This window comes from Chinchilla lanigera, unplaced genomic scaffold (assembly GCF_000276665.1).
Source record: "Chinchilla lanigera isolate Chin_1 unplaced genomic scaffold, ChiLan1.0 scaffold00063, whole genome shotgun sequence".
Taxonomy (NCBI): domain Eukaryota; kingdom Metazoa; phylum Chordata; class Mammalia; order Rodentia; family Chinchillidae; genus Chinchilla; species Chinchilla lanigera.
Window position 1 is genome coordinate 11,442,725 of NW_004955464.1, and position 18,493 is coordinate 11,461,217.

An 18,493-nucleotide genomic window follows, 5' to 3' on the forward strand; every position below is an offset into this window, starting at 1 on the left:
ATGACTTTGTTGGCATGTAGGCAGTTATGTACATTCTCCCTTAGCAAACTCCTCTTTCATCTTTTAAGACTCTATTCTCTTATTCTTTTTAAGTATTCTTCTCTGCACTGACGTTTTATTTTTTTCAGTACAGGGTTATTATATTGTGCTGATTTTGTTTTCTGACATTAACCACAAGATTGTAAGGTCAACACTTTTTATGGAATGAATGAATGTGTGGAAGAATAACCTATGGGTGAAATACTTAGAAAAGGGAATTATTATGCCACCAAACAGAAGACACTAAGCTCAGAGGGGACACGTGGCTGGCTACATTTGTACTGAGACTGACTCATGCCTTGTGTCCCTGAATTCAAGTCTATTGCTCCATCCACCAGCACAGTCACCTGTCTCATACCTGAAGAGTGGATAGGAAAAGCTGTGGGGAACATTTCAGAGGCAGCTGGAGGAAGCAGTTTAATACTCTAACAGAGAACTTTGCTAATGTTGCCTTGGACTCTCAATGGCTCTTTTCCTTTCGTACATTATTTACTTCTCTGAAATCAGTTCCTGGTCACTAAAATCATGATACTAGCACAACCAGCCACTCTTATTGAGGTTTTGATAAACTAGACAATGAGTATTGAAATTGAAATTGGGATTCATATCTGTTTTTTATAACTCTGCCCCACACAGCATACTGTTTGGCACATAGTAGGTACTCATTAAGTATTTGTGAGCTATATGGAGAAGGAAGTGTAAGGGTGTACATGGCCATTACCCTTATAAACTAGTAAACCTTACCTCTTAGTGTTTGCCCATGTGGGATCATTCAGGTTAACCAATTCTGGACTCTGAGGTCTAACTGCTCCCACCCATATCCCTCCCACTGGTAGGCAGGGCAGAGCTTCCCAGATTTAAGCAGGAAAAGTTGGGAGAGTTAGTTGCAGTGAGTGATGATCAGTGATCCAGAAGCCACTGCACAATGAGCGTCTCTGCACTCAGCCTCTTTAGATTCCCAGGCAGCGTCTCTGGGCTCCTCCAAGTGGCCTCCCTACTCGGCCTGTTTCTGCTGCTGTTCAAGGCAGCCCAGTTCTACCTGCACAGACAATGGCTGTTCAAAGTTCTCCAGCAGTTCCCGTGTCCACCCCCACACTGGTTCTTCGGGCACAAACAGCAGGTAAGAAGGAGATGGACAAGGTAGTGAAAGGGAAGGGAGGGCTGGAGTTCCGAGACCCTGGTCAGCAAATCCATGAGGCAGGGACTGTTTCGTTTTGTTGTAGTGCTACAGGTAAAACATGAAGCCTTCACATACTAGTTGAGTACTCTGTCACTAACCTACATCTCCAGCCTCTTACATGATAAGCTTGTGCCTTCCAAGGAATGCTTAGCATACCTCTGAGGCTGGGATTATCAAAGTGACAGGGAGCTCACTCCTTCACAAGAAACCTGTCTGACTGTCACTCAACTGGGTCACACTTTCCTCTCTTGTGCAGATGTGTCTTCTGTCCTGACAGTCCAACATCTGGAAGGTTGAGGTTGTCCCTTCCCTGAGTCACTTCTTTTCTAGAAACAAAATTAAGCACACAGATTTCTATGTGCCTCTGTCCCAGACACTCACTGGTATCCCTATGCCTAGCTGTGTGTTTGCCCGGGAACACTGGCATCAAGATATTGGAATTCCTGCTCTGCGGGGCTCCTGGTGTGTGGTGACAGCAGACACAAATGTCAGGAGGCTTTCACAACCAAATAATGTTCACTTGACTGTGGTGAGAGTGTGTTGTCAGGTGGGGGGCAACTTGATTTGATTTGCCTGACAACAAGAAATTGTTCAGAATGGGTATTTTAGGGTGCAAACTCCTAAAATGCCCATTGGGAGCACATATGAGGGGGAAAGTTGCATTACATCCTGCAGGTGAGGAAGACAGAAATTTGAGTTGTCCCATTAATCATTGTCCACTTAGCTCTGGCTCTCCTCCTGCACACACTGGACTGTGAGCTCTTCAGAGTTCAACATACCTTCTGCTCCCTGTACTAACAGAGAGTTTGGAATGGATGCAGAGAATGGCAGAAGAAGGAAGGTAAACAGCAGCCTGGGGGCTGACCTGCAGTGTTCAGTCTGGGGAAGAATTTAGTCACAGACCTAAGGTTTTTTGGCAAGAATTTTCTTTTTTATTTTTATTGGTACATTTTTGATATACATAATGGTAACATTCACCGTAGAGAATTTGTACCTGTACATGGTATATCCTGATTCTTCTTTTATTCCTATTCCCCTCCCCTCCATTCAGCCCTTCTTCCCTCCTTATCTACAAAAACCTTTTTTTTGCCTTCTATTCTTTTTTAATCCTTTCTTTCCTTTCTCCCTTCCCCCTCCCTTGTTCCCCCTCTCATTTGAACAATTTCTTTCCATTTCCCAATATCTATTATACATTTTGGTCCCTATTTAAACTTTTGATTTCTTACACCAGAGAAACAATGTGGTATTTACACATGTGTGTCTGATTTATTTCACTTAAGAGTATGGTCTCAAGGTGCATCCACCTAGCTAGAGTGTCTTAAGTTTATCCTTCCTTATAACAGTAGTACTCCATTGTATTTTTTTAAAAAACCATATCTTCTTTATCTACTTATCAGTTGATGGGCATTTGGGCCATTTCCAAGATTTAGTTATTACAAATTATACTGCTATAAATAAGGGTGTGCATATATTGTTGTGGCGTGATGTTTTTAACTCTTTTGGGAAGATACCCAGAAGGGGAATAGCTGGATCAAATCGAACCTGCAGTCCTAGTTGTTTGAGGAATCTCAACACTGATTTCCACAGCGGTTGCACCAGTCTACACTCTCACTAACAGTAGAGAATGATTCCTTTTTCCCACACTCCTGGCAACATTTGTTATTGATTGATTTCTTGATAATAGCCATTCTTTTTTGAGTGAGGTAGAAATTCAGTGTTGTTTTAATTTGCATCTCTCAAATGACCAGTGATGTTGAACATCTGCTCCCTGCAGGCTTGACCTCCTGCCAATTTGAACTCAGTTCTGCCTCACCCTGACAGACAGAGCCAGTCGACAGCTGAGCTGAGTTTCAAACTCTTGGTCTCTCTCCAAGATGGCTACCAGTCAATTGCCCTCTCTTGGGAGATGTCTGAACCAGAATAACTCACCAACCAGTGCAGTCTGCTGTATCCATTGCTCCGTTTCACCGGTGCACTTCTCCACGTGGGCTCTGGGGTCACTAGTAGTCATGATGTATCTGCAGGTTTGAGGTGCCCCTCCTGTGTAGTGAGTTAGGGCTCAGGGAGAAACAGCCATTTTCTACCTCTTTCTTTGTTGAAGTCTCTCACTTTTCTCTCCCTCTGGGCTGCAATTCTCACTTCAGATCTTTGCTGGGTCCTCACTTCCCTCCTCCTCTTTCTCGTGTAGCTGAATTTGAGCATCTGGACACAAAATCTTGGAGAGGCTTTTTCTCTGTTGCTCATCATTCCACCACCTTCCCCAAAGTCCCTAGGCCACTCTTTTCTACTTCAAGGTCAAATGATTGTCATTACAGGAGAACCAAATACAGAAATTATTAACCTTAGCCAGCGAGAAATAGTCAAAGCCCAATAGTCTATGTTTAATCCTGTAGCTTGCTACACTAATGACTTCTAGATTTTTTTTTTTGAAACATTGTGACCTTTTGTTTCTTTTCTTTTTTTTTTTTTTTGTACTGGGAATCAAACTCAAGACCTTGCACTTGCCAGGCAGGTGCTTGTGCCTATATCTCCATCTCAGACCTTTTGCTTCATGTAGTTGTCTCCAGCTGAACAATGCTTTTCATGAGCTACTAGTTAACATAAAAAAATTCACTAAAGACTTCTCCAATGACATTCCCATTACACTGATGAACATTAGATAGCTTGTACATCAACAGAGATTATCACGCACAAGCAATATTACTGATGGTGCTGAATCACTTCTCAACTTCTGATCACCAATAGAGCATTTCTACCTCTTATAATACCAATATTTCACTGGTGAGCATGACCAGGCATAGATGCAAAAATCCTCAATAAGACACTGGCAAACAGAATGCAGTAAAGCATCAAGAAGATTGTACGCCGTGACCAAATGGGATTCAACCCAGTGATGCAGGATGCAGGCATGGTTCAACATGTGTAAATCAATAAATTTAAAACATCATATTAACAGAACCAAGGACAGAAACCATTTGATCATCTCAATAAATGCAGAAAAAGCTTTTGACAAAGTCCAACACCCATTCATGAGAAAAACCCTACAAAAAACTGGAATAGATGGTCTTTAGCTCAATCTGATAAAAATCATCTATAACTAATTAACAGCCAACATTATACTAAATGGACAAAAACTAAAAGCATTTACTATAAAATCAGGGACATAACAAGGATGTCCAAGGGTGTTTCTACTCTTATTCAATATGGTTCTGGAAACTTTAGCCAGAGCAATTAGACAAGAAAAAGAAATAAAAGAAACAAGGATAGGAAAGGAAGGAGTGAAATTATCATTGTTTGCAGATAACGGTACTCTACATGGAAGATCCCAAAAGCTCCACTGAAGACTGCCAGATCTAATAAGCAGCTTCAGTAGTGTAACTGGATACAAGGTTAACACTCAAAATCAATAGTCTTCCTGTACATGAATAAAAAACTCACTGAGAAAGAAATTAGAGAAATGATACCTTTCTTAATAGCATCCCCCAAAATGAAATACCTAGGAATCAATTTAATGAAGGACATCTTACCAAAAGAATTAAAAGCATCTTACCACAGTGACATATGGAAACAACCCAAGTGCCCATCAACTGGTGAACTGATAAAGAAAATATGGGGGTTTTTATACAACGGAGTACTACTCTGCTATAAAGAAGGATATGCTCAAGACATTTCTAGGGAAATGGATGCACACTGAGTCCATACTCTTAAATGAAATAAATCAGACACACATTTGTGAATACCACATTGTTTCTCTGGGGTGAGAAACCAAAAGTGTAAATAAGGACCCAAATGTATTTTGAAACAGGAGGAAAATGTTCAAATGGGGAGAGGAAAGGGAAAGGAAAGAAGGAAAAGGAAAAGAATGAGAAAAGAAAGAAAACATGGAAGCAAAGTTTTGTAAATGGGGAGGGCAGGAAGGGTTGAAGGGAGGGTACGGGAATGGGGGATAAACAACTTACATCATGTACAGGTACAACTTCTCTATCATGCATGTGATCATTATGTATATCTAAAGTGTACCAATAAAATCTATTGAAAAAAACCAATAGACTTAAGCACAGCGTGGTTACTGACAAACTGTGGTAACTGTTAGCCTGACACCTTTAACCATAGGAGCAAGTTGTAAAGTTATGTAATATAATCCAAGTTATACCAGTGATTTTCCACTTAGTAAGGTGATTTTACCCTGTTGTGGGGGGTGTTAAGAGCAATAGGTGGGAGGATGGAGAGATGAATGAGGTTAAATATAGTAGGAGCAAGGTTGGAGGGCAAAGGATGATTACCCAGGTTTTGGGTAATTGTAGGGCACAAGAGGGAAGGACTGGAAGAGAAGGCCTAGGAGAACTGAACTGAACCAGAAAGCAGAGACAATGTTTACTCATATGGAAGTATCATAAAATCATGTGAGATAGTTGATGAAAGAGAGGAAGAGGATGAGTAGAATAAAACAAAAAGAAAGGTTAGAGATCTAAATCATGTAATAAAGAGAAAAAAAAGAAGTGTGAAAATAAAAAGGAAACAAAAATAATCACACACACAGAGAAAAACAACAAACATACAAAAAGAAAAACAAAACAGAACAGAGAAACAATAAAACAAAACAAAACACACCAACCTAGCCAAATACAAAGAGGAACACCAATCAGACAGAGAAAAATAAAAGTAGTGGAATTCCTCTAATGTCTAGAGTTCTGTGGTATGGCCAGATTGGATCCCAGAAATGTGTACTCTGGCCAAGTTGCAGGTGGATTTGCAGTTTTCTGTGGCTGGAGTTCTCCCCGGCTATTTAGAAAGGTGGCGGGACAGGGTGGCCCTACCTGACCATTTCTATGCCATGTGTCTTTGTCCACAAGCACAGTGCCTGTTCACCTAACTTACCACCTGTTGGCTCATATTGTTACTGTTGCTTCAGACTTTTCCATGCCGCTAGTGCCACCTGTCCACCGTGTGCACCCTATCTGGGGCCCTACTGTGTCACTAGTGATCCTACTGGTCTCTGGGGCCCTGCCAACAGAGGGAGGGAGGAGTCCCTGGCCTTCCCACAGGTCACTGGTCACCAGGGCCCTTCGCCCCAGTCACTGCTGGGTCCTGCCAATGGAGGGCACTTTTTTTTGTTTTTAACATCGGACCAAAATTATATCTGTCCCTTGCAATTAGAAAACTAATGAAGACTCCCTTACTCTTTCACATGCTCTTATTTATTCCTTTATGCACTTACTCATTTCTTTAAGAACAAGGCATGATTTCTATCCCATGCTGTACGCTGAGTTTTAAGAACACAGAGATGACAGATATTGAAGCTGAGTTTGCCAACACAGGATTAGCGGATTAGAGCACTGAGTTGCAATATGATAGAGAGGTAACTGGCGGTCATGGGAACCCCAGCAGGGTTGGATTTAATGCAGCCACATAACCATTTCATTGACCATTGGTTTCCTCATTCTCCAGTGAAATAGGTACACTGATACTCCCTTCCTGACCACAGCATGGCCTTGAGCATTACATAACTGTATTAGTTTTCTAGAACTACCGTAATGAAACACCGTAGATGGGCGGGTTAAAATGAAAGGAATGCACTGTCTCACAACGTTGAGACTAGAAGTCCTAGATCATGGTTGCAGAACAGTCACCTCCACTTGTAGATGGCCATTTTCTCCCTACGTCTCTTCATACTGGCTTCATACTGGCTTCTCTCCATCCATATCACTGTCCAAAATTCCTTTTTTATAAAGACAGCATCACACTGGATTAAAGCTCACTCTAATAAAATAAATTTACCTTGATTATCTCTATAAGGACTGTATGTACAAGTAGAATCATGAGCTGAAGTGTTAAGGCTAGCACCTCAACTTATGAATTTGCAAGAAACAAGGTAAACTCACCTCTAAGGTAAATCTGTGCAAAAGTTTTGTGCGCTGTGAAGTGCATTCCCCAACACTGATCCAGCACTTGCTATGTGTTAAGTTTGTAAAAGCAGCGCTAAGTGAGGGTCCCCAGGTGGCACAACAGGGAGAGAAAACCTGAGCTTAGGTCAAGTCCTGGGGAGGCAGCAAGAGTCTGAATCAGAACCCGTGGCCTCTGATCCCTGTGAATAGATCCAGTACTGCAGCCTCATGGTTGTTGAAGTATTCCCCCCTGCTCCAAAAACTGGACAGAGAATGAAAGGCTTTATTGAGTTTATTTTCCTTGGTTGCAGTTCCCAAGGGATCAGGAGCTACAACAGACGCTGAAATGGGCACAAGAATTCCCAAGCGCCTTTCCTCGTTGGTTGAGCGGTAGCAATGCTCACCTTGTAATATATGACCCTGACTACATGAAGGTGATTCTGGGGAGATCAGGTGAGTGTAAAACATCATCTTCAGAGTGGCAGCTCATCTCCTTTGAGTAGATGTCCTAGAATCTGTAAAATTCTAGAAGACAGACACAGTTCAAATGTCAATGTGTGAACCTTGTACCTTCCTCCACCCTCCAGCCCACAGCTGAGCCAATGGCCAGTATTTACCGAACATTGAATCTTTACAGCAGCTCGTGTAACTGGATTTATTTTTTATTTTTTATTTTTTTCCTTACTTCCTTAAACAGGGATATCTTCTATATATTTGCCCTACATCTAAAAAAGGAAATGTTAGAACAACACAGATTGTTTGATACCTTTAATTTTCTCCTGTCTTCAGTGATGGGATAACAAAACCACCACCAACTGTAGAATAATCACAAGGCTCTGTTTTATCCTCAGGCATTGAGGACATGGACTATGTTTTTCACCACCTTCTCATGGTAGTCACTGAGGTGCTCAGATGCTGTACTCAGTTTGAATTCCTGGGCCCAGCTGATGGTCAGGACAGAGATAGAAGGGATGGGAAACCGTGGGAGGTGACATGGGACAAACTGCCAAGAAAGTCATCATGAACACCTGGCAGCCCATGGTCTTAACCACAGTTGTCTCAGGGCCGCTTTACTTGATCAAAACCAATTTCCTAAAAGGTGTTTGCTTTTCTTTCAGACCCCAAATCTCATGGTACCTATAGAATGCTGTCTCCCTGGATTGGTACGTACACCTAAACATAATCACTTGGCAGTTCAGGTTCCCAAGACATAGCTTCTTGACTCCCAGGGAACAAGTCCTGATGGTCCACAACTCTGATGGCCAATCCCTAAATCAAGACTCATTTCTCTCCTTCTAACAAGGAGAGACTCATTTCTCTCCTTAGCCTCAGGCTGGTGTGAATTCTCCTGAGACATTCATTTATATTTCCTCCTAAAGTTTTATAAACATTCTCAGACTGACATTTATTTAAGTCCTTCCTTGCCCTGCCCTCGATATTTCTCAGTCTTTACCTTGCAGCTCTCATGATCACATGAGATGATGCCCAATTGGAAAATTCACTTTTCTGAAAATTGTCAGGCTTCATTCAGGAAAATTTTCCTTCCTGGTTTTCTTTCCTCAGAGCCCTACCCTTTGTGTCTCCCAAATAGTCCCTTCGTATTGCTTCCAAATTATCTCCCAAACTGAAGTCCCTGATGTTCCTTCCTTAGATGTCTTATCCTGTCATCATAGGCTTGTGTTGCATTGTTCCCTCTGATCTCATCGCTCACACACTCATGCACACACCCATCTCCTGCACAGGCTATGGTTTGCTCCTCTTGAATGGGCCGAAATGGTTCCAGCACCGGCGGATGTTGACCCCAGCCTTCCACTATGACATCCTGAAGCCCTATGTGGCTGTCATGGCCAACTCTGTCCAAGTGATGCTGGTGAGTCTGTCTCTCTCATTTCCACAGCACACACTCATACTTTACTCTCTAATACAGACAGCCATCAGACCCAGACACATTAATAATACTCTCAGGCCATATAGTTCTTCCTAAGTAGAACAGACAGTGGAGAACTGGACATTAAGATCAAGCCGCATTGTGTTCACTGTCTGAGGAAAAGAGTGTCATGGTGAATATAGGACCTACCTCCCACTTCTACCTCTTTAGAATGCTAAGGTAGAGAAGTAGTCAATCCTATCAGGTAGCCAGACTACCTGTCCCTAGCTGTCCCTAGCTGAGCTAGGCAAAAACAACTTCTGCTTCAGGGTGCAGTGAAATGGACACCAGCCAGGCCTTCCATACTATCACCTCTCATCATGACTTTTTTGTTTGTTTTGCTGCCAAAATGTGCTCAGCAAAATTTGCAAAAAAAAAAAAAGAGTAGTTAAAATCCCTGATATAGCTCCCTTAGATGTCATATCCTGGTACTGTGGGCTTTATATTTCCATGGACCTTTATTCCCTCCGATGGGATCCTACACCCTCCTGCCTTGCTCAGCTCTCAGAACAATGAGTGCTCCTGCTCCGTGTTCTCCAAAACCTGTTTTCTGACTTACCAGAAAAATAATGATCAAAAGATAATTCTCAGGGCTGGGGATTTAGCTCAGCGGCAAAGCACCTGCCTGGCAAGTACAAGGTCATGAATTCGATTCCTGGTACCAGAAGATAAACAAAAAACAAAACAAAACAAAAAGATAATTCTCATAATCACTTCTTCATAAAGTTCAAACCTAAGACTACTATTAGAAAACATGTTGAACTTTAGAATAGTAGACTGTAAGAAAATAGGCATAAGCTTGCAAACACATGCTTTAGAGCCTTAATTTGCTGCAGTACATCCTAGGTTTATAAAATGATGAAATCCAATGAGACGATTTAGAGGTATACAGGAGAGCTGAAATGGCAGCACAGGTTTTCTGGGGGGAAATGAAATGGTGTCTACTTCCTACCACAGGACAAATGGGAGCAGCTCAGCACTGAAGACTCCCCGTTGGAAATCTTTCAATATGTCTCCTTAATGACCCTGGACACCATCATGAAGTGTGCCTTCAGCCACCAGGGTAGTGTCCAGTTGGACAGGTCAGTAGAAGGCGTTTAGCTACCTTGTTCTTACCAATTCATGTGGACCCAAAAGAGGGGCAGGTGCGGCATCTCCTGAATTCTCTATGCTCCGGTTCCCCACCTCACCTCCGCACAAAGCAAGATTCTCACCTTAGCTACAGGCCAAGCTCTAATTCTCTGAACCAAACTCTGCCCTAGCCACATCCCTGTGATCCTTAACATAAGCAGAATCTTGCCTATTCATGCCATTTTTTTTTAAAGAAAATAAAAGACAATAACAAAATAACAATAACAAAGATGAAAACAAACAACACAAAAACAATAAAAACAATATAAGATTTCAAAACGAAATGATAGGAATTAACAATGGTTGTTATATTACATATTGTCATCTTCAGCAAAGTTGCTCAGATTACCAGATATAAGAATGCAAGACTGATCAAACAATTAAAGGTAATAAAAAGTAATAAAAAAGATTAGAAACAATACAGGGCTTCGCTAAACAAGGTGGTAGGAATTCACCAGCGGTTGTTATATTGCATATTGTTGCTTTCAAATTAGTTGTCCAGATTACCAGTTATAAGCATGTAAAACTGTTTTAAAAAATTTAAGCATTAACTGTTCCTTTCAATAAACCATTAGACATCAGCAGTACAATTATTCCAGCTATGTATCTATATCTGTCTATCTATCTATCTATCTATCTATCTATCTATCTATCTATCTATATCCTTCCTTCTTTCTTTCTTTTCTCCTTTCCCTCATCCCAGTTGTTCCTTGTCTTTGAGCAATTTCTTTCCCTTTCACAATATCTATAGTACCTTCTGGGTTTTATTTATTCTTTCAAATTCTTACACTAATGAGACAGTACAATGTTTACACATGGAAGTTTGATGGTCATGAGGGCTACAAGACAGAAGTAATGTGTGCTCCAGTATTAATATTCCCACAATTGAAGGAATCACCACTCTGCCTCCAGATCTGACCTTCCACCTTGTAAATGTCTTAATCTTCTTCTTTAGGAATTCCCAGTCCTATATCCAGGCTGTTGATGACCTGACCAAACTGATGTCTTCCCGTATGAAGAATGTTTTTCACCAGAACGACACCATCTACAGGCTAACCCCTGAGGGCCGAAGGGCCAAACGCAACTGCCAAATAGCTCATGAGCACACAGGTTCTGTCACCTCTTCCTATAGCCCTTCCTTTCCCAAGTTGAGACCAAACAAGCTGGCCATGACTTCTCAGGCAGGGCCAGACCACTTAGGTGGCTCTGAAGTATTTGAGACACATTCATTTTAGATACTTAGTATAGGTGTTGAGAGCTGAGATATCAAGGTGCCAGGCACCATACAGGTGGTTGATCGTGCCATCATTCTGGTGATGAATGAAAAATGAGACCCATCCCAGCAGCTCAAGCAGAGCTCCCATGGACTGTGTTTGCAAGGAGAGAACTGACATGCAGCAGATGATGCTCAACTCCCAACTCTAACCTATACAACTACTCCCACCCCCATCTTGAGTTTTACAGGGTGCCAAGATGAGGTAGTGAGGAAGGGGCATGGGGCTACTGTGGGTTGCTATAGCTCTCAGCTCACCAGTTAACTTCTGTCCTGGGGTAGACCGAGTGATCAAGCAGAGGAAGGCTCAGCTGCAGGAGGAGGGAGAACTAGAAAAGGTCAGGAGGAAGAGACACTTGGATTTCCTGGACATCCTTCTTTTTGCCAAGGTAAGCATCTATGGGAGAGGCCTGAGTCTGCCCAGAAGCAGAGTGAGGGACATTCCCTCATCTCTAACTGTGGTATTCATCAGAACGAGGATAGGAGCAGACTATCTGATGAGGACCTGCGCGCTGAGGTGGACACGTTCATGTTCGAGGGCCATGACACCACAGCCAATGGCATCTCCTGGATTCTCTATGCTCTAGCTGCACACCCCAAGCACCAACAGAAGTGCAGGGAAGAGGTCCAGAGCCTACTTGGGGATGGGTCCTCTATCACTTGGTAAGTGAGAACTCAAGTGGTGTGGAGGGGCACAACCTCTCTGGTAGAAGGAAGGCTCAGGTCTGTTCAGATTTTGCCTGTCCTTCAGGATGGCTTCATTTCAGGGACCACCTGGATCAGATGCCCTACACCACCATGTGCATCAAGGAGGCCATGAGGATCTACCCACCAGTGTTCAATGTGGGCAGAGAGCTCAGCAAACCTGTCACCTTCCCTGATGGGCGCTCCTTACCCAAAGGTATGACCTTCCCAGACTCACTTAGGCTCTCCACAGGGACAAGGGACTATCAGAAATGCATGTGTGCTTCAGCAGTTCTGAGCCTGACTAAGTCTTTCTTTCCTTGTCAGTAAGTTAGTGCTTATTCTGTAGTCCAGATGATGTTTATAAAGTGGTGGCACATGGCTGGACCACAGCAAAATTAACATTGATTCCCCTTGAACACCTGAAGAATGTTTCTTTCTTATTTGGGGCCATTGATGTAAATCACCTGTAATATCTTTTTCAGTTTTGTAACTTCCCAGGAATAGAATCAGAAGTTCCTTTCATTCTCCAGGGCTAATGCTCAATCACTTTTAGAGTTCAGGGTCTTATGACTACAGTCACCTCCATTTATTTTGACAGAATTTTTTATTCTAACATTCTAGATTTTAATTCATGATACAGAGATTACAGTACACACAGACCACTTCTATCTTCACTGTCACACTTTTAAAAATTCTTTGTATTTGATAGAATGTGTAGATAACTGCATTGTGATATGTGGAAGAAGATTGAGGGAAGACTCAATCTTCAGAAACTTCTCCACATGGATACTCACAACTATGGCCTCCAGATACGTTTTCAGGACTTGAGATCCACATTTTTCATTTTCTGAAGTATGGAGAGCATCAGACAGGGGCAGAAGGAGACACCATTTTTTTCCTAGGCCAAGGCAAATGAGTGAAATCAGAGAATCTGTATTAAGGGTCAGATGTAGTTCAGTATCTGAGGAGATTTCAGATGGATGCCAGAGACCAGCTGATGGTCAGATTTGAATCCCCTATCATACTAAAAAGACACCATTGCCTCACCTACCACTGGGTCTAACCTCTACACTGTCATATTCTGTTTGAGTCATCATAGAAAAATTGCTCAGTCTCTCTGAGCCTCTGGTTTCTTATCCAAAGAATGGAAATATACAAGTGCCTTCCTTGGAGGGTAATAGTAAGTAACTAAATTTCTGTTCTCTAAAGACTTATGGAAGACATTTGATGAATGCAAGGTTCACCTGAATTACTGCAAAGCCCAAACATCCAATACTGTCTTGCTTCTCATTCTTGTACCATTGTTTTCTGCTCCTCCCTATGCCCAGGTGCTCTGCCAAGCCCTCTACACCCCTCATAACAGGATCATCTGCTCAAAGTGACCATTTGTGGCATTCAGACCTTTTGGACATGTATGTCCCTTGCTGGCTAAGAACCCGGAACTCACCCCATGGGCATAATTAGTTTTCTTTCTCCTACGTGCCCCACAGGTGTAATAATCACGATCTCCATCTATGCTCTTCACCACAACCCAAAAGTGTGGCCAAACCCTGAGGTATGAAGACCCTGAGAGGATGGGAGGGGAGGGAACGGTTCTCAGCTCCAACACCTCCTCCCACTCCTGCCTCTGGGTTTTCTCTTTGTAGTTTGGAAGCGAGGGGTTGATGCTTACCTGTCCTGGCCCTGGTTCTCTCTCTGCAGGTGTTTGACCCTTCCCGATTTGCACCCGATTCTGCCCAACATTCTGCCCGACATAGCCACTCATACCTGCCCTTCTCAGGAGGATCAAGGTAAGGTATCCTGTGTGGGTAATGGGGCAACGGGGGTAATACCTGTAGCATACCCTGCTGTTTATGACCTTCCACACTCATAAATGGCATCTTCAGGTGTGTTTACTTTATTGGCTCTTGTAGGGAAAAAGCCTCATGTGGGTGTGTGTGTCCACAAAAGAAAGAGGGTATTTTAGGGCACACCACAGAGTCACTGGCCATTTGCTTTTTCTGGTAGACAGCCAAATCTCTGTCAGCAAACATTCCCGACTTCAGTGAGTCATGTCAGGGCAATGATTTTATGAAACTGGCAACACTAACTTCAGGTGTTGTGTTTTCTGATTTCCAGGTACCTCAAATGGTAAATTCCTTTCTTCCCACACGTTCTCAAGCCAGCACTGTGCTTTCTGGTTCATTCACTAATCCTCACATTAGTTCAGCAAGTGATTAGTGTGCTGGGCTGTTTTTGGGAATCCCAGCCACTGCCAGTGGTTCAGCCAGATACTGAAAGGTTACAGTAGACTTTTGAAAGCTTTACACGTTTGCAGTCTCTCTCAACATAATTTTTGACTATATATTAATGCTCACATTCTTAGAACTTTCTCCGTTGTCAGAAGAAGAAATATGAAGTGCTGTGAATATACCTTGAAATTCCACCTAGAGCCCATATTGCCCAACAAGTCAAAAACCTTCAAGATTGCCTTTGAGAGAAAATCCACTAGTTTTTTTTTTTATAAATAAAAGGAGGAAAACATTAACAGCAGACAACATTTTACAAAATAGCAAAAGAACAGTACAGACAATACAGAGTTACAAACAAAGTGGTAGGGAATTAACAATGCTTGTTGTATTACATATTGATATCTTCAAAGTGGTTTCTCATGAAAACAGATAGAGACATGCAATATTGATCAATCAAGGACTCATTGACAGTTTCTTTCAGCAAAGAAATAGAAGACAGTAGAACAACTATGTTAACTATCCTGCATATACATGCATACAAAATTTCTCCTTCTTTCCCTTCTAAAATCCACTATTTTGTACATGACACATAACCTTTGAAAGGTTTCTGAGGTGTGCAATATATAACCACCTGAAGCAGCGTTAGAGCTGGATGGATGAGTATACTCCGAAGGGCTGCTGTGATAATTCACAAAGGCTAGGGGACTTGTCCTGTGGACTATGAATTGCCATAAACCTTGTAAATATTAGTGGAAACAAGGATTTTCAAGATCGTGTTTATGTGAGTTCTTCAAAAGCTAAATCAACTTTCATAGATTAGGCTTTGAACAAATTGCTCATCTGTAAATTGGCTTTCCAATATTTGGTTCGTCGCAGGACTGAGTACTTTCTCCTAGTCATTGGCCTCAAGTAATTGTGCTGACACCAGAAGACAGATAGGTATAGATTGATCAGTTCCTAAGTAGAACTAATATTGACATTTAGTGTATTTAAATGCATTCTTTTCAATTTAATGAACTTAATTCACATGCAGTGACTTAAAAGGTATGTTTTTCTGTGCTAAGTCCTATACTAGGACATAGAAACACAAGGATGTACTATTCCACCCCTGGTTCAAGAACAACAGAAAGCTGTTGTACAGAATCAGATACATATACCTGACCCAGAATTCCTTCCTTCATCCATCACTAACTCACTACTCATTAAGCATTTTATGGAATAGTCCAAGTTACTGGCGCTGTCCTAGGCTTTGCACACTGGTATGTCCTTGAGTAAAGCACTGGTTGGTTTGTGTGTGTGTGTGTGTGTGTGTGACTGGGTAGGGAGAGGAACAGTGGCAGAATGGTAAGGATCAGCTGGTCACTGGTCTGAGCATTGACTAGGCAGAGGTGGTGGAAGGAAACACTCAGTGACCTCATCAACAGAAGCTTAGCTAGAAGTGGTCATGGATAGGCAAGAGATGGGTGAGGCAGCAGCCCATGGAGGTGGTAACTCAGCTGATGCATTTGAATACAGTCTTACATTTATGAAAAGAGATGTCTGAATTGAACCATGGCTTCAGGATGAAGAGCAGACAGAGAAACCAGAGGAGCCTGGGAGAGGAAACTAAAGATTTTAAACAGGAACATTTCTGGAGTAGAACTGGAAGACTATAGATGCTGGTGAACTGAGCTGCTGAGGGGCAGGCAGGAGTCTGAATTCTGTCTGAGTGACGGGCAGGTGGGGCTGCGACTTGAAGATGTCAACTCTGGTGCTGCACCTGACGTTTGGCTCCCCTCTCATGGTCATAAGTCCTTTGTCGCCATCAAGGTCCCTGGTAGTGTGACTGACCTCTTCCCAGATATCCCTAACCAGTCGTCTCCAAGTGAATTGCAAACCTTAGTGCAGGGAGTAAACTAAACCAATGATTAAATGGTTCACTGGATGGAGCTCTGTCCCTCAGAGTGCGGACCCTGTCCTAACAGAGATTTCACACCTCTGAGAGCAAGCATGGTGTTAGCAATAGCTCTGGATGACTGGGAGTCCTCCTCAAAAGTTAGGAGAACATGAACCAATGCCTGGAATAGAGGTGTATGTGACTGTAAAGAAAGGGGCTGAGAGAGAGGGGCCTGTGAAGCAGGACCCTGAATGCCAGCTCTGGACCCTAAACAAAGATCAGGGGCCAATCCCTGCCCCACTGAGAAGGAAATCTGAAGTAATGTCTCATTTTACTGGTTCTTCCCGGCCCAGGAACTGCATTGGAAAACAGTTTGCCATGAATGAAATGAAGGTTGCCGTGGCCCTGACTCTGCTCCGCTTTGAGCTGTTGCCAGATCCCACCAGGATCCCCCTCCCTGTGCCACAAGCTTTACTGAAGTCCAAGAATGGGATCCACCTCCAGCTCAGGAAGCTCTCCTAACCTGGGTGGAGCCAAGGACAGCTCTGTGGGCCTGCTGCCTGTCACCTTGTCTTCCTGTCACCTGTGTGCATCCCCAGACCATCTCCCCCTGGCTTTTTATCTGCTCACCTTTCTTCCCAACCACCTGCTGTCCTGCTTCTTGTCCTTCTTTCTTTCTTTTTTTCCCTACATGCTTGTCTTTCTGTCTGCTCAGACCAGCCAGCATCTCTGACTGTTCACCTGTTTCCTGATCTCCCGCCTGCCCTCTAGTCTGCATGACCCTTCACTTACCTTTTCCCTTTCTTCTGCTAGTCTGTGCCTGCGTGATCTTCCTATTTTGTTGCAGAGCGATACCACCACTTTAATGACTTAAAACAACAAAGATGTGTAGTTTTACAGCTCTGAAGATCAGGTATCTTTTATGGCTTTCCCAAACCAGGTGTTGCAGAAGCTGTCAGGGGAATCTATTTTCCCCCATATTCCAGCTTCTAGAACTTTGCTCACAAAGCCTTTCAGTGATTGAATTAAGACCGCTTAAATTAGGCCACCTCTAAATCATCAACTAAGCATTGCACACCAGTCTTGCCAACTTGGCATTCATACACATCTTCATCCACCTACTGAATCTGTAAACAAAGATTTGCTCTATGCCCAAACCACCCTGAGGTTATTTTAAATCCTATAGAAAACTATGCCTCTGCCAATTATCCTGCATAGTATTAAAAGTACTCTAACTTTTTCTCTTAAGACAATGTAAAATCACAGCACAATGTTCATTCTTCTCCTTCAGATTCTGTGACTTTCGTGTGATATAATGAACATTAAATATTAGCAGTGCATTTCATGTTAGATGTGAATGGGTTAGAGGGAAGGGAAAATCTGATACACACACACACACAAACATATCCATAACAAGACGAAGAGACAGTACACTTAACAAAGACAATCCTGCCAGGTATGGTGACACATGCCGTAATCCCAGCACTTGGGAAACTGAGCAGGAGGATCACCACAAGTTCAAGACCAGCCCAGACCACACAGTGAGTTCAAGGCCAGACTGAATGACATAGTGAGACCCTGTCTCAGAAAACACACACACACACACACACACACACACACACACACACACACACACACGAAAGTAAGATGACAGACAGTTCTTGTTTCTGCCACTTCCCACTTGGCCACAGTAGCATTCATAACTGTCTTCTTCCACTACCCATTTTGTACACCCTCTGCCCCCAGCAATCACACTGCCTTTGCCTGGTAGGGTGACCAAAACCAACATCCTTGCAGGTTCTGGGCCGTTCACAGTTCTGCCTAAAACAGGTTGTTGTATTTCTATTCACTTTAATCACAGGGTGTGTTAGTACTAGGAGATGCCCCATGATATCTCCTGTGTTCCTCCCTTTTCTTGGTAAAGACCCTACATAGTTTACCGTGAGAACAAAGATCAGTCACCTAGTCAGCACAGTAACTTTCTGATTCAGAGACATGAGTAGCCAGGGTGGCAAATCAGCAGTATTGCCGTCAAGGTCAACAGAACAATTACTGAGTCTTGGTGGAAGTATTTTTCCCTTTGGAACAAAGACCTCTAGCCCAACAGAGAACAAGTTTGTAGGACAGGCCATAACAATTTTGCTATTGGATCACTAAGTGTAATACAAAGTGGTGCCATTCCCATTTCCACACCTTGATTCCTGGATGCAAGAATCCTGGTTCTGGGGAGAAACAGGCATTACTTTATACCATATACACCCTCC

General features: G+C 42.7%; 1 protein-coding gene and 1 long non-coding RNA gene across 2 annotated transcripts; one reads left to right on the plus strand and one right to left on the minus strand.

Annotated features, from left to right (window-relative positions):
• The first annotated feature begins 909 nt into the window (after positions 1–909).
• LOC102010782 (cytochrome P450 4A6-like) lies at positions 910–16,842 on the plus strand. The gene is made up of 12 exons (XM_005398643.2): positions 910–1,159; positions 7,416–7,557; positions 8,223–8,267; positions 8,847–8,974; positions 9,989–10,113; positions 11,118–11,272; positions 11,718–11,824; positions 11,908–12,098; positions 12,203–12,336; positions 13,613–13,677; positions 13,824–13,912; positions 16,583–16,842. The coding sequence occupies exons 1-12, from the start codon at positions 965–967 to the stop codon at positions 16,749–16,751; spliced, it is 1,545 nt and encodes a 514-aa protein (XP_005398700.1). The 5' UTR covers positions 910–964; the 3' UTR covers positions 16,752–16,842.
• On the minus strand, positions 7,544–13,880 carry LOC106150102. Its single transcript, XR_001236716.1, has 3 exons — positions 13,795–13,880; positions 12,917–13,020; positions 7,544–7,629 (listed from the first exon to the last, which is right to left on the minus strand). It is a non-coding gene; the product is annotated as an uncharacterized LOC106150102 (long non-coding RNA).
• Positions 16,843–18,493: the final 1,651 nt, after the last annotated feature.

Excerpts from the sequence above, each read along its gene's own strand:
- LOC102010782 (XM_005398643.2), top strand. The coding sequence starts at position 965 with ATGAGCGTCTCTGCACTCAGCCTCTTTAGATTCCCAGGCAGCGTCTCT. Across the intron at positions 11,825-11,907 it reads ACATCCTTCTTTTTGCCAAG|AACGAGGATAGGAGCAGACT; the intron begins GTAAGCATCTAT and ends GGTATTCATCAG. Across the intron at positions 13,678-13,823 it reads AAGTGTGGCCAAACCCTGAG|GTGTTTGACCCTTCCCGATT; the intron begins GTATGAAGACCC and ends CTCTCTCTGCAG.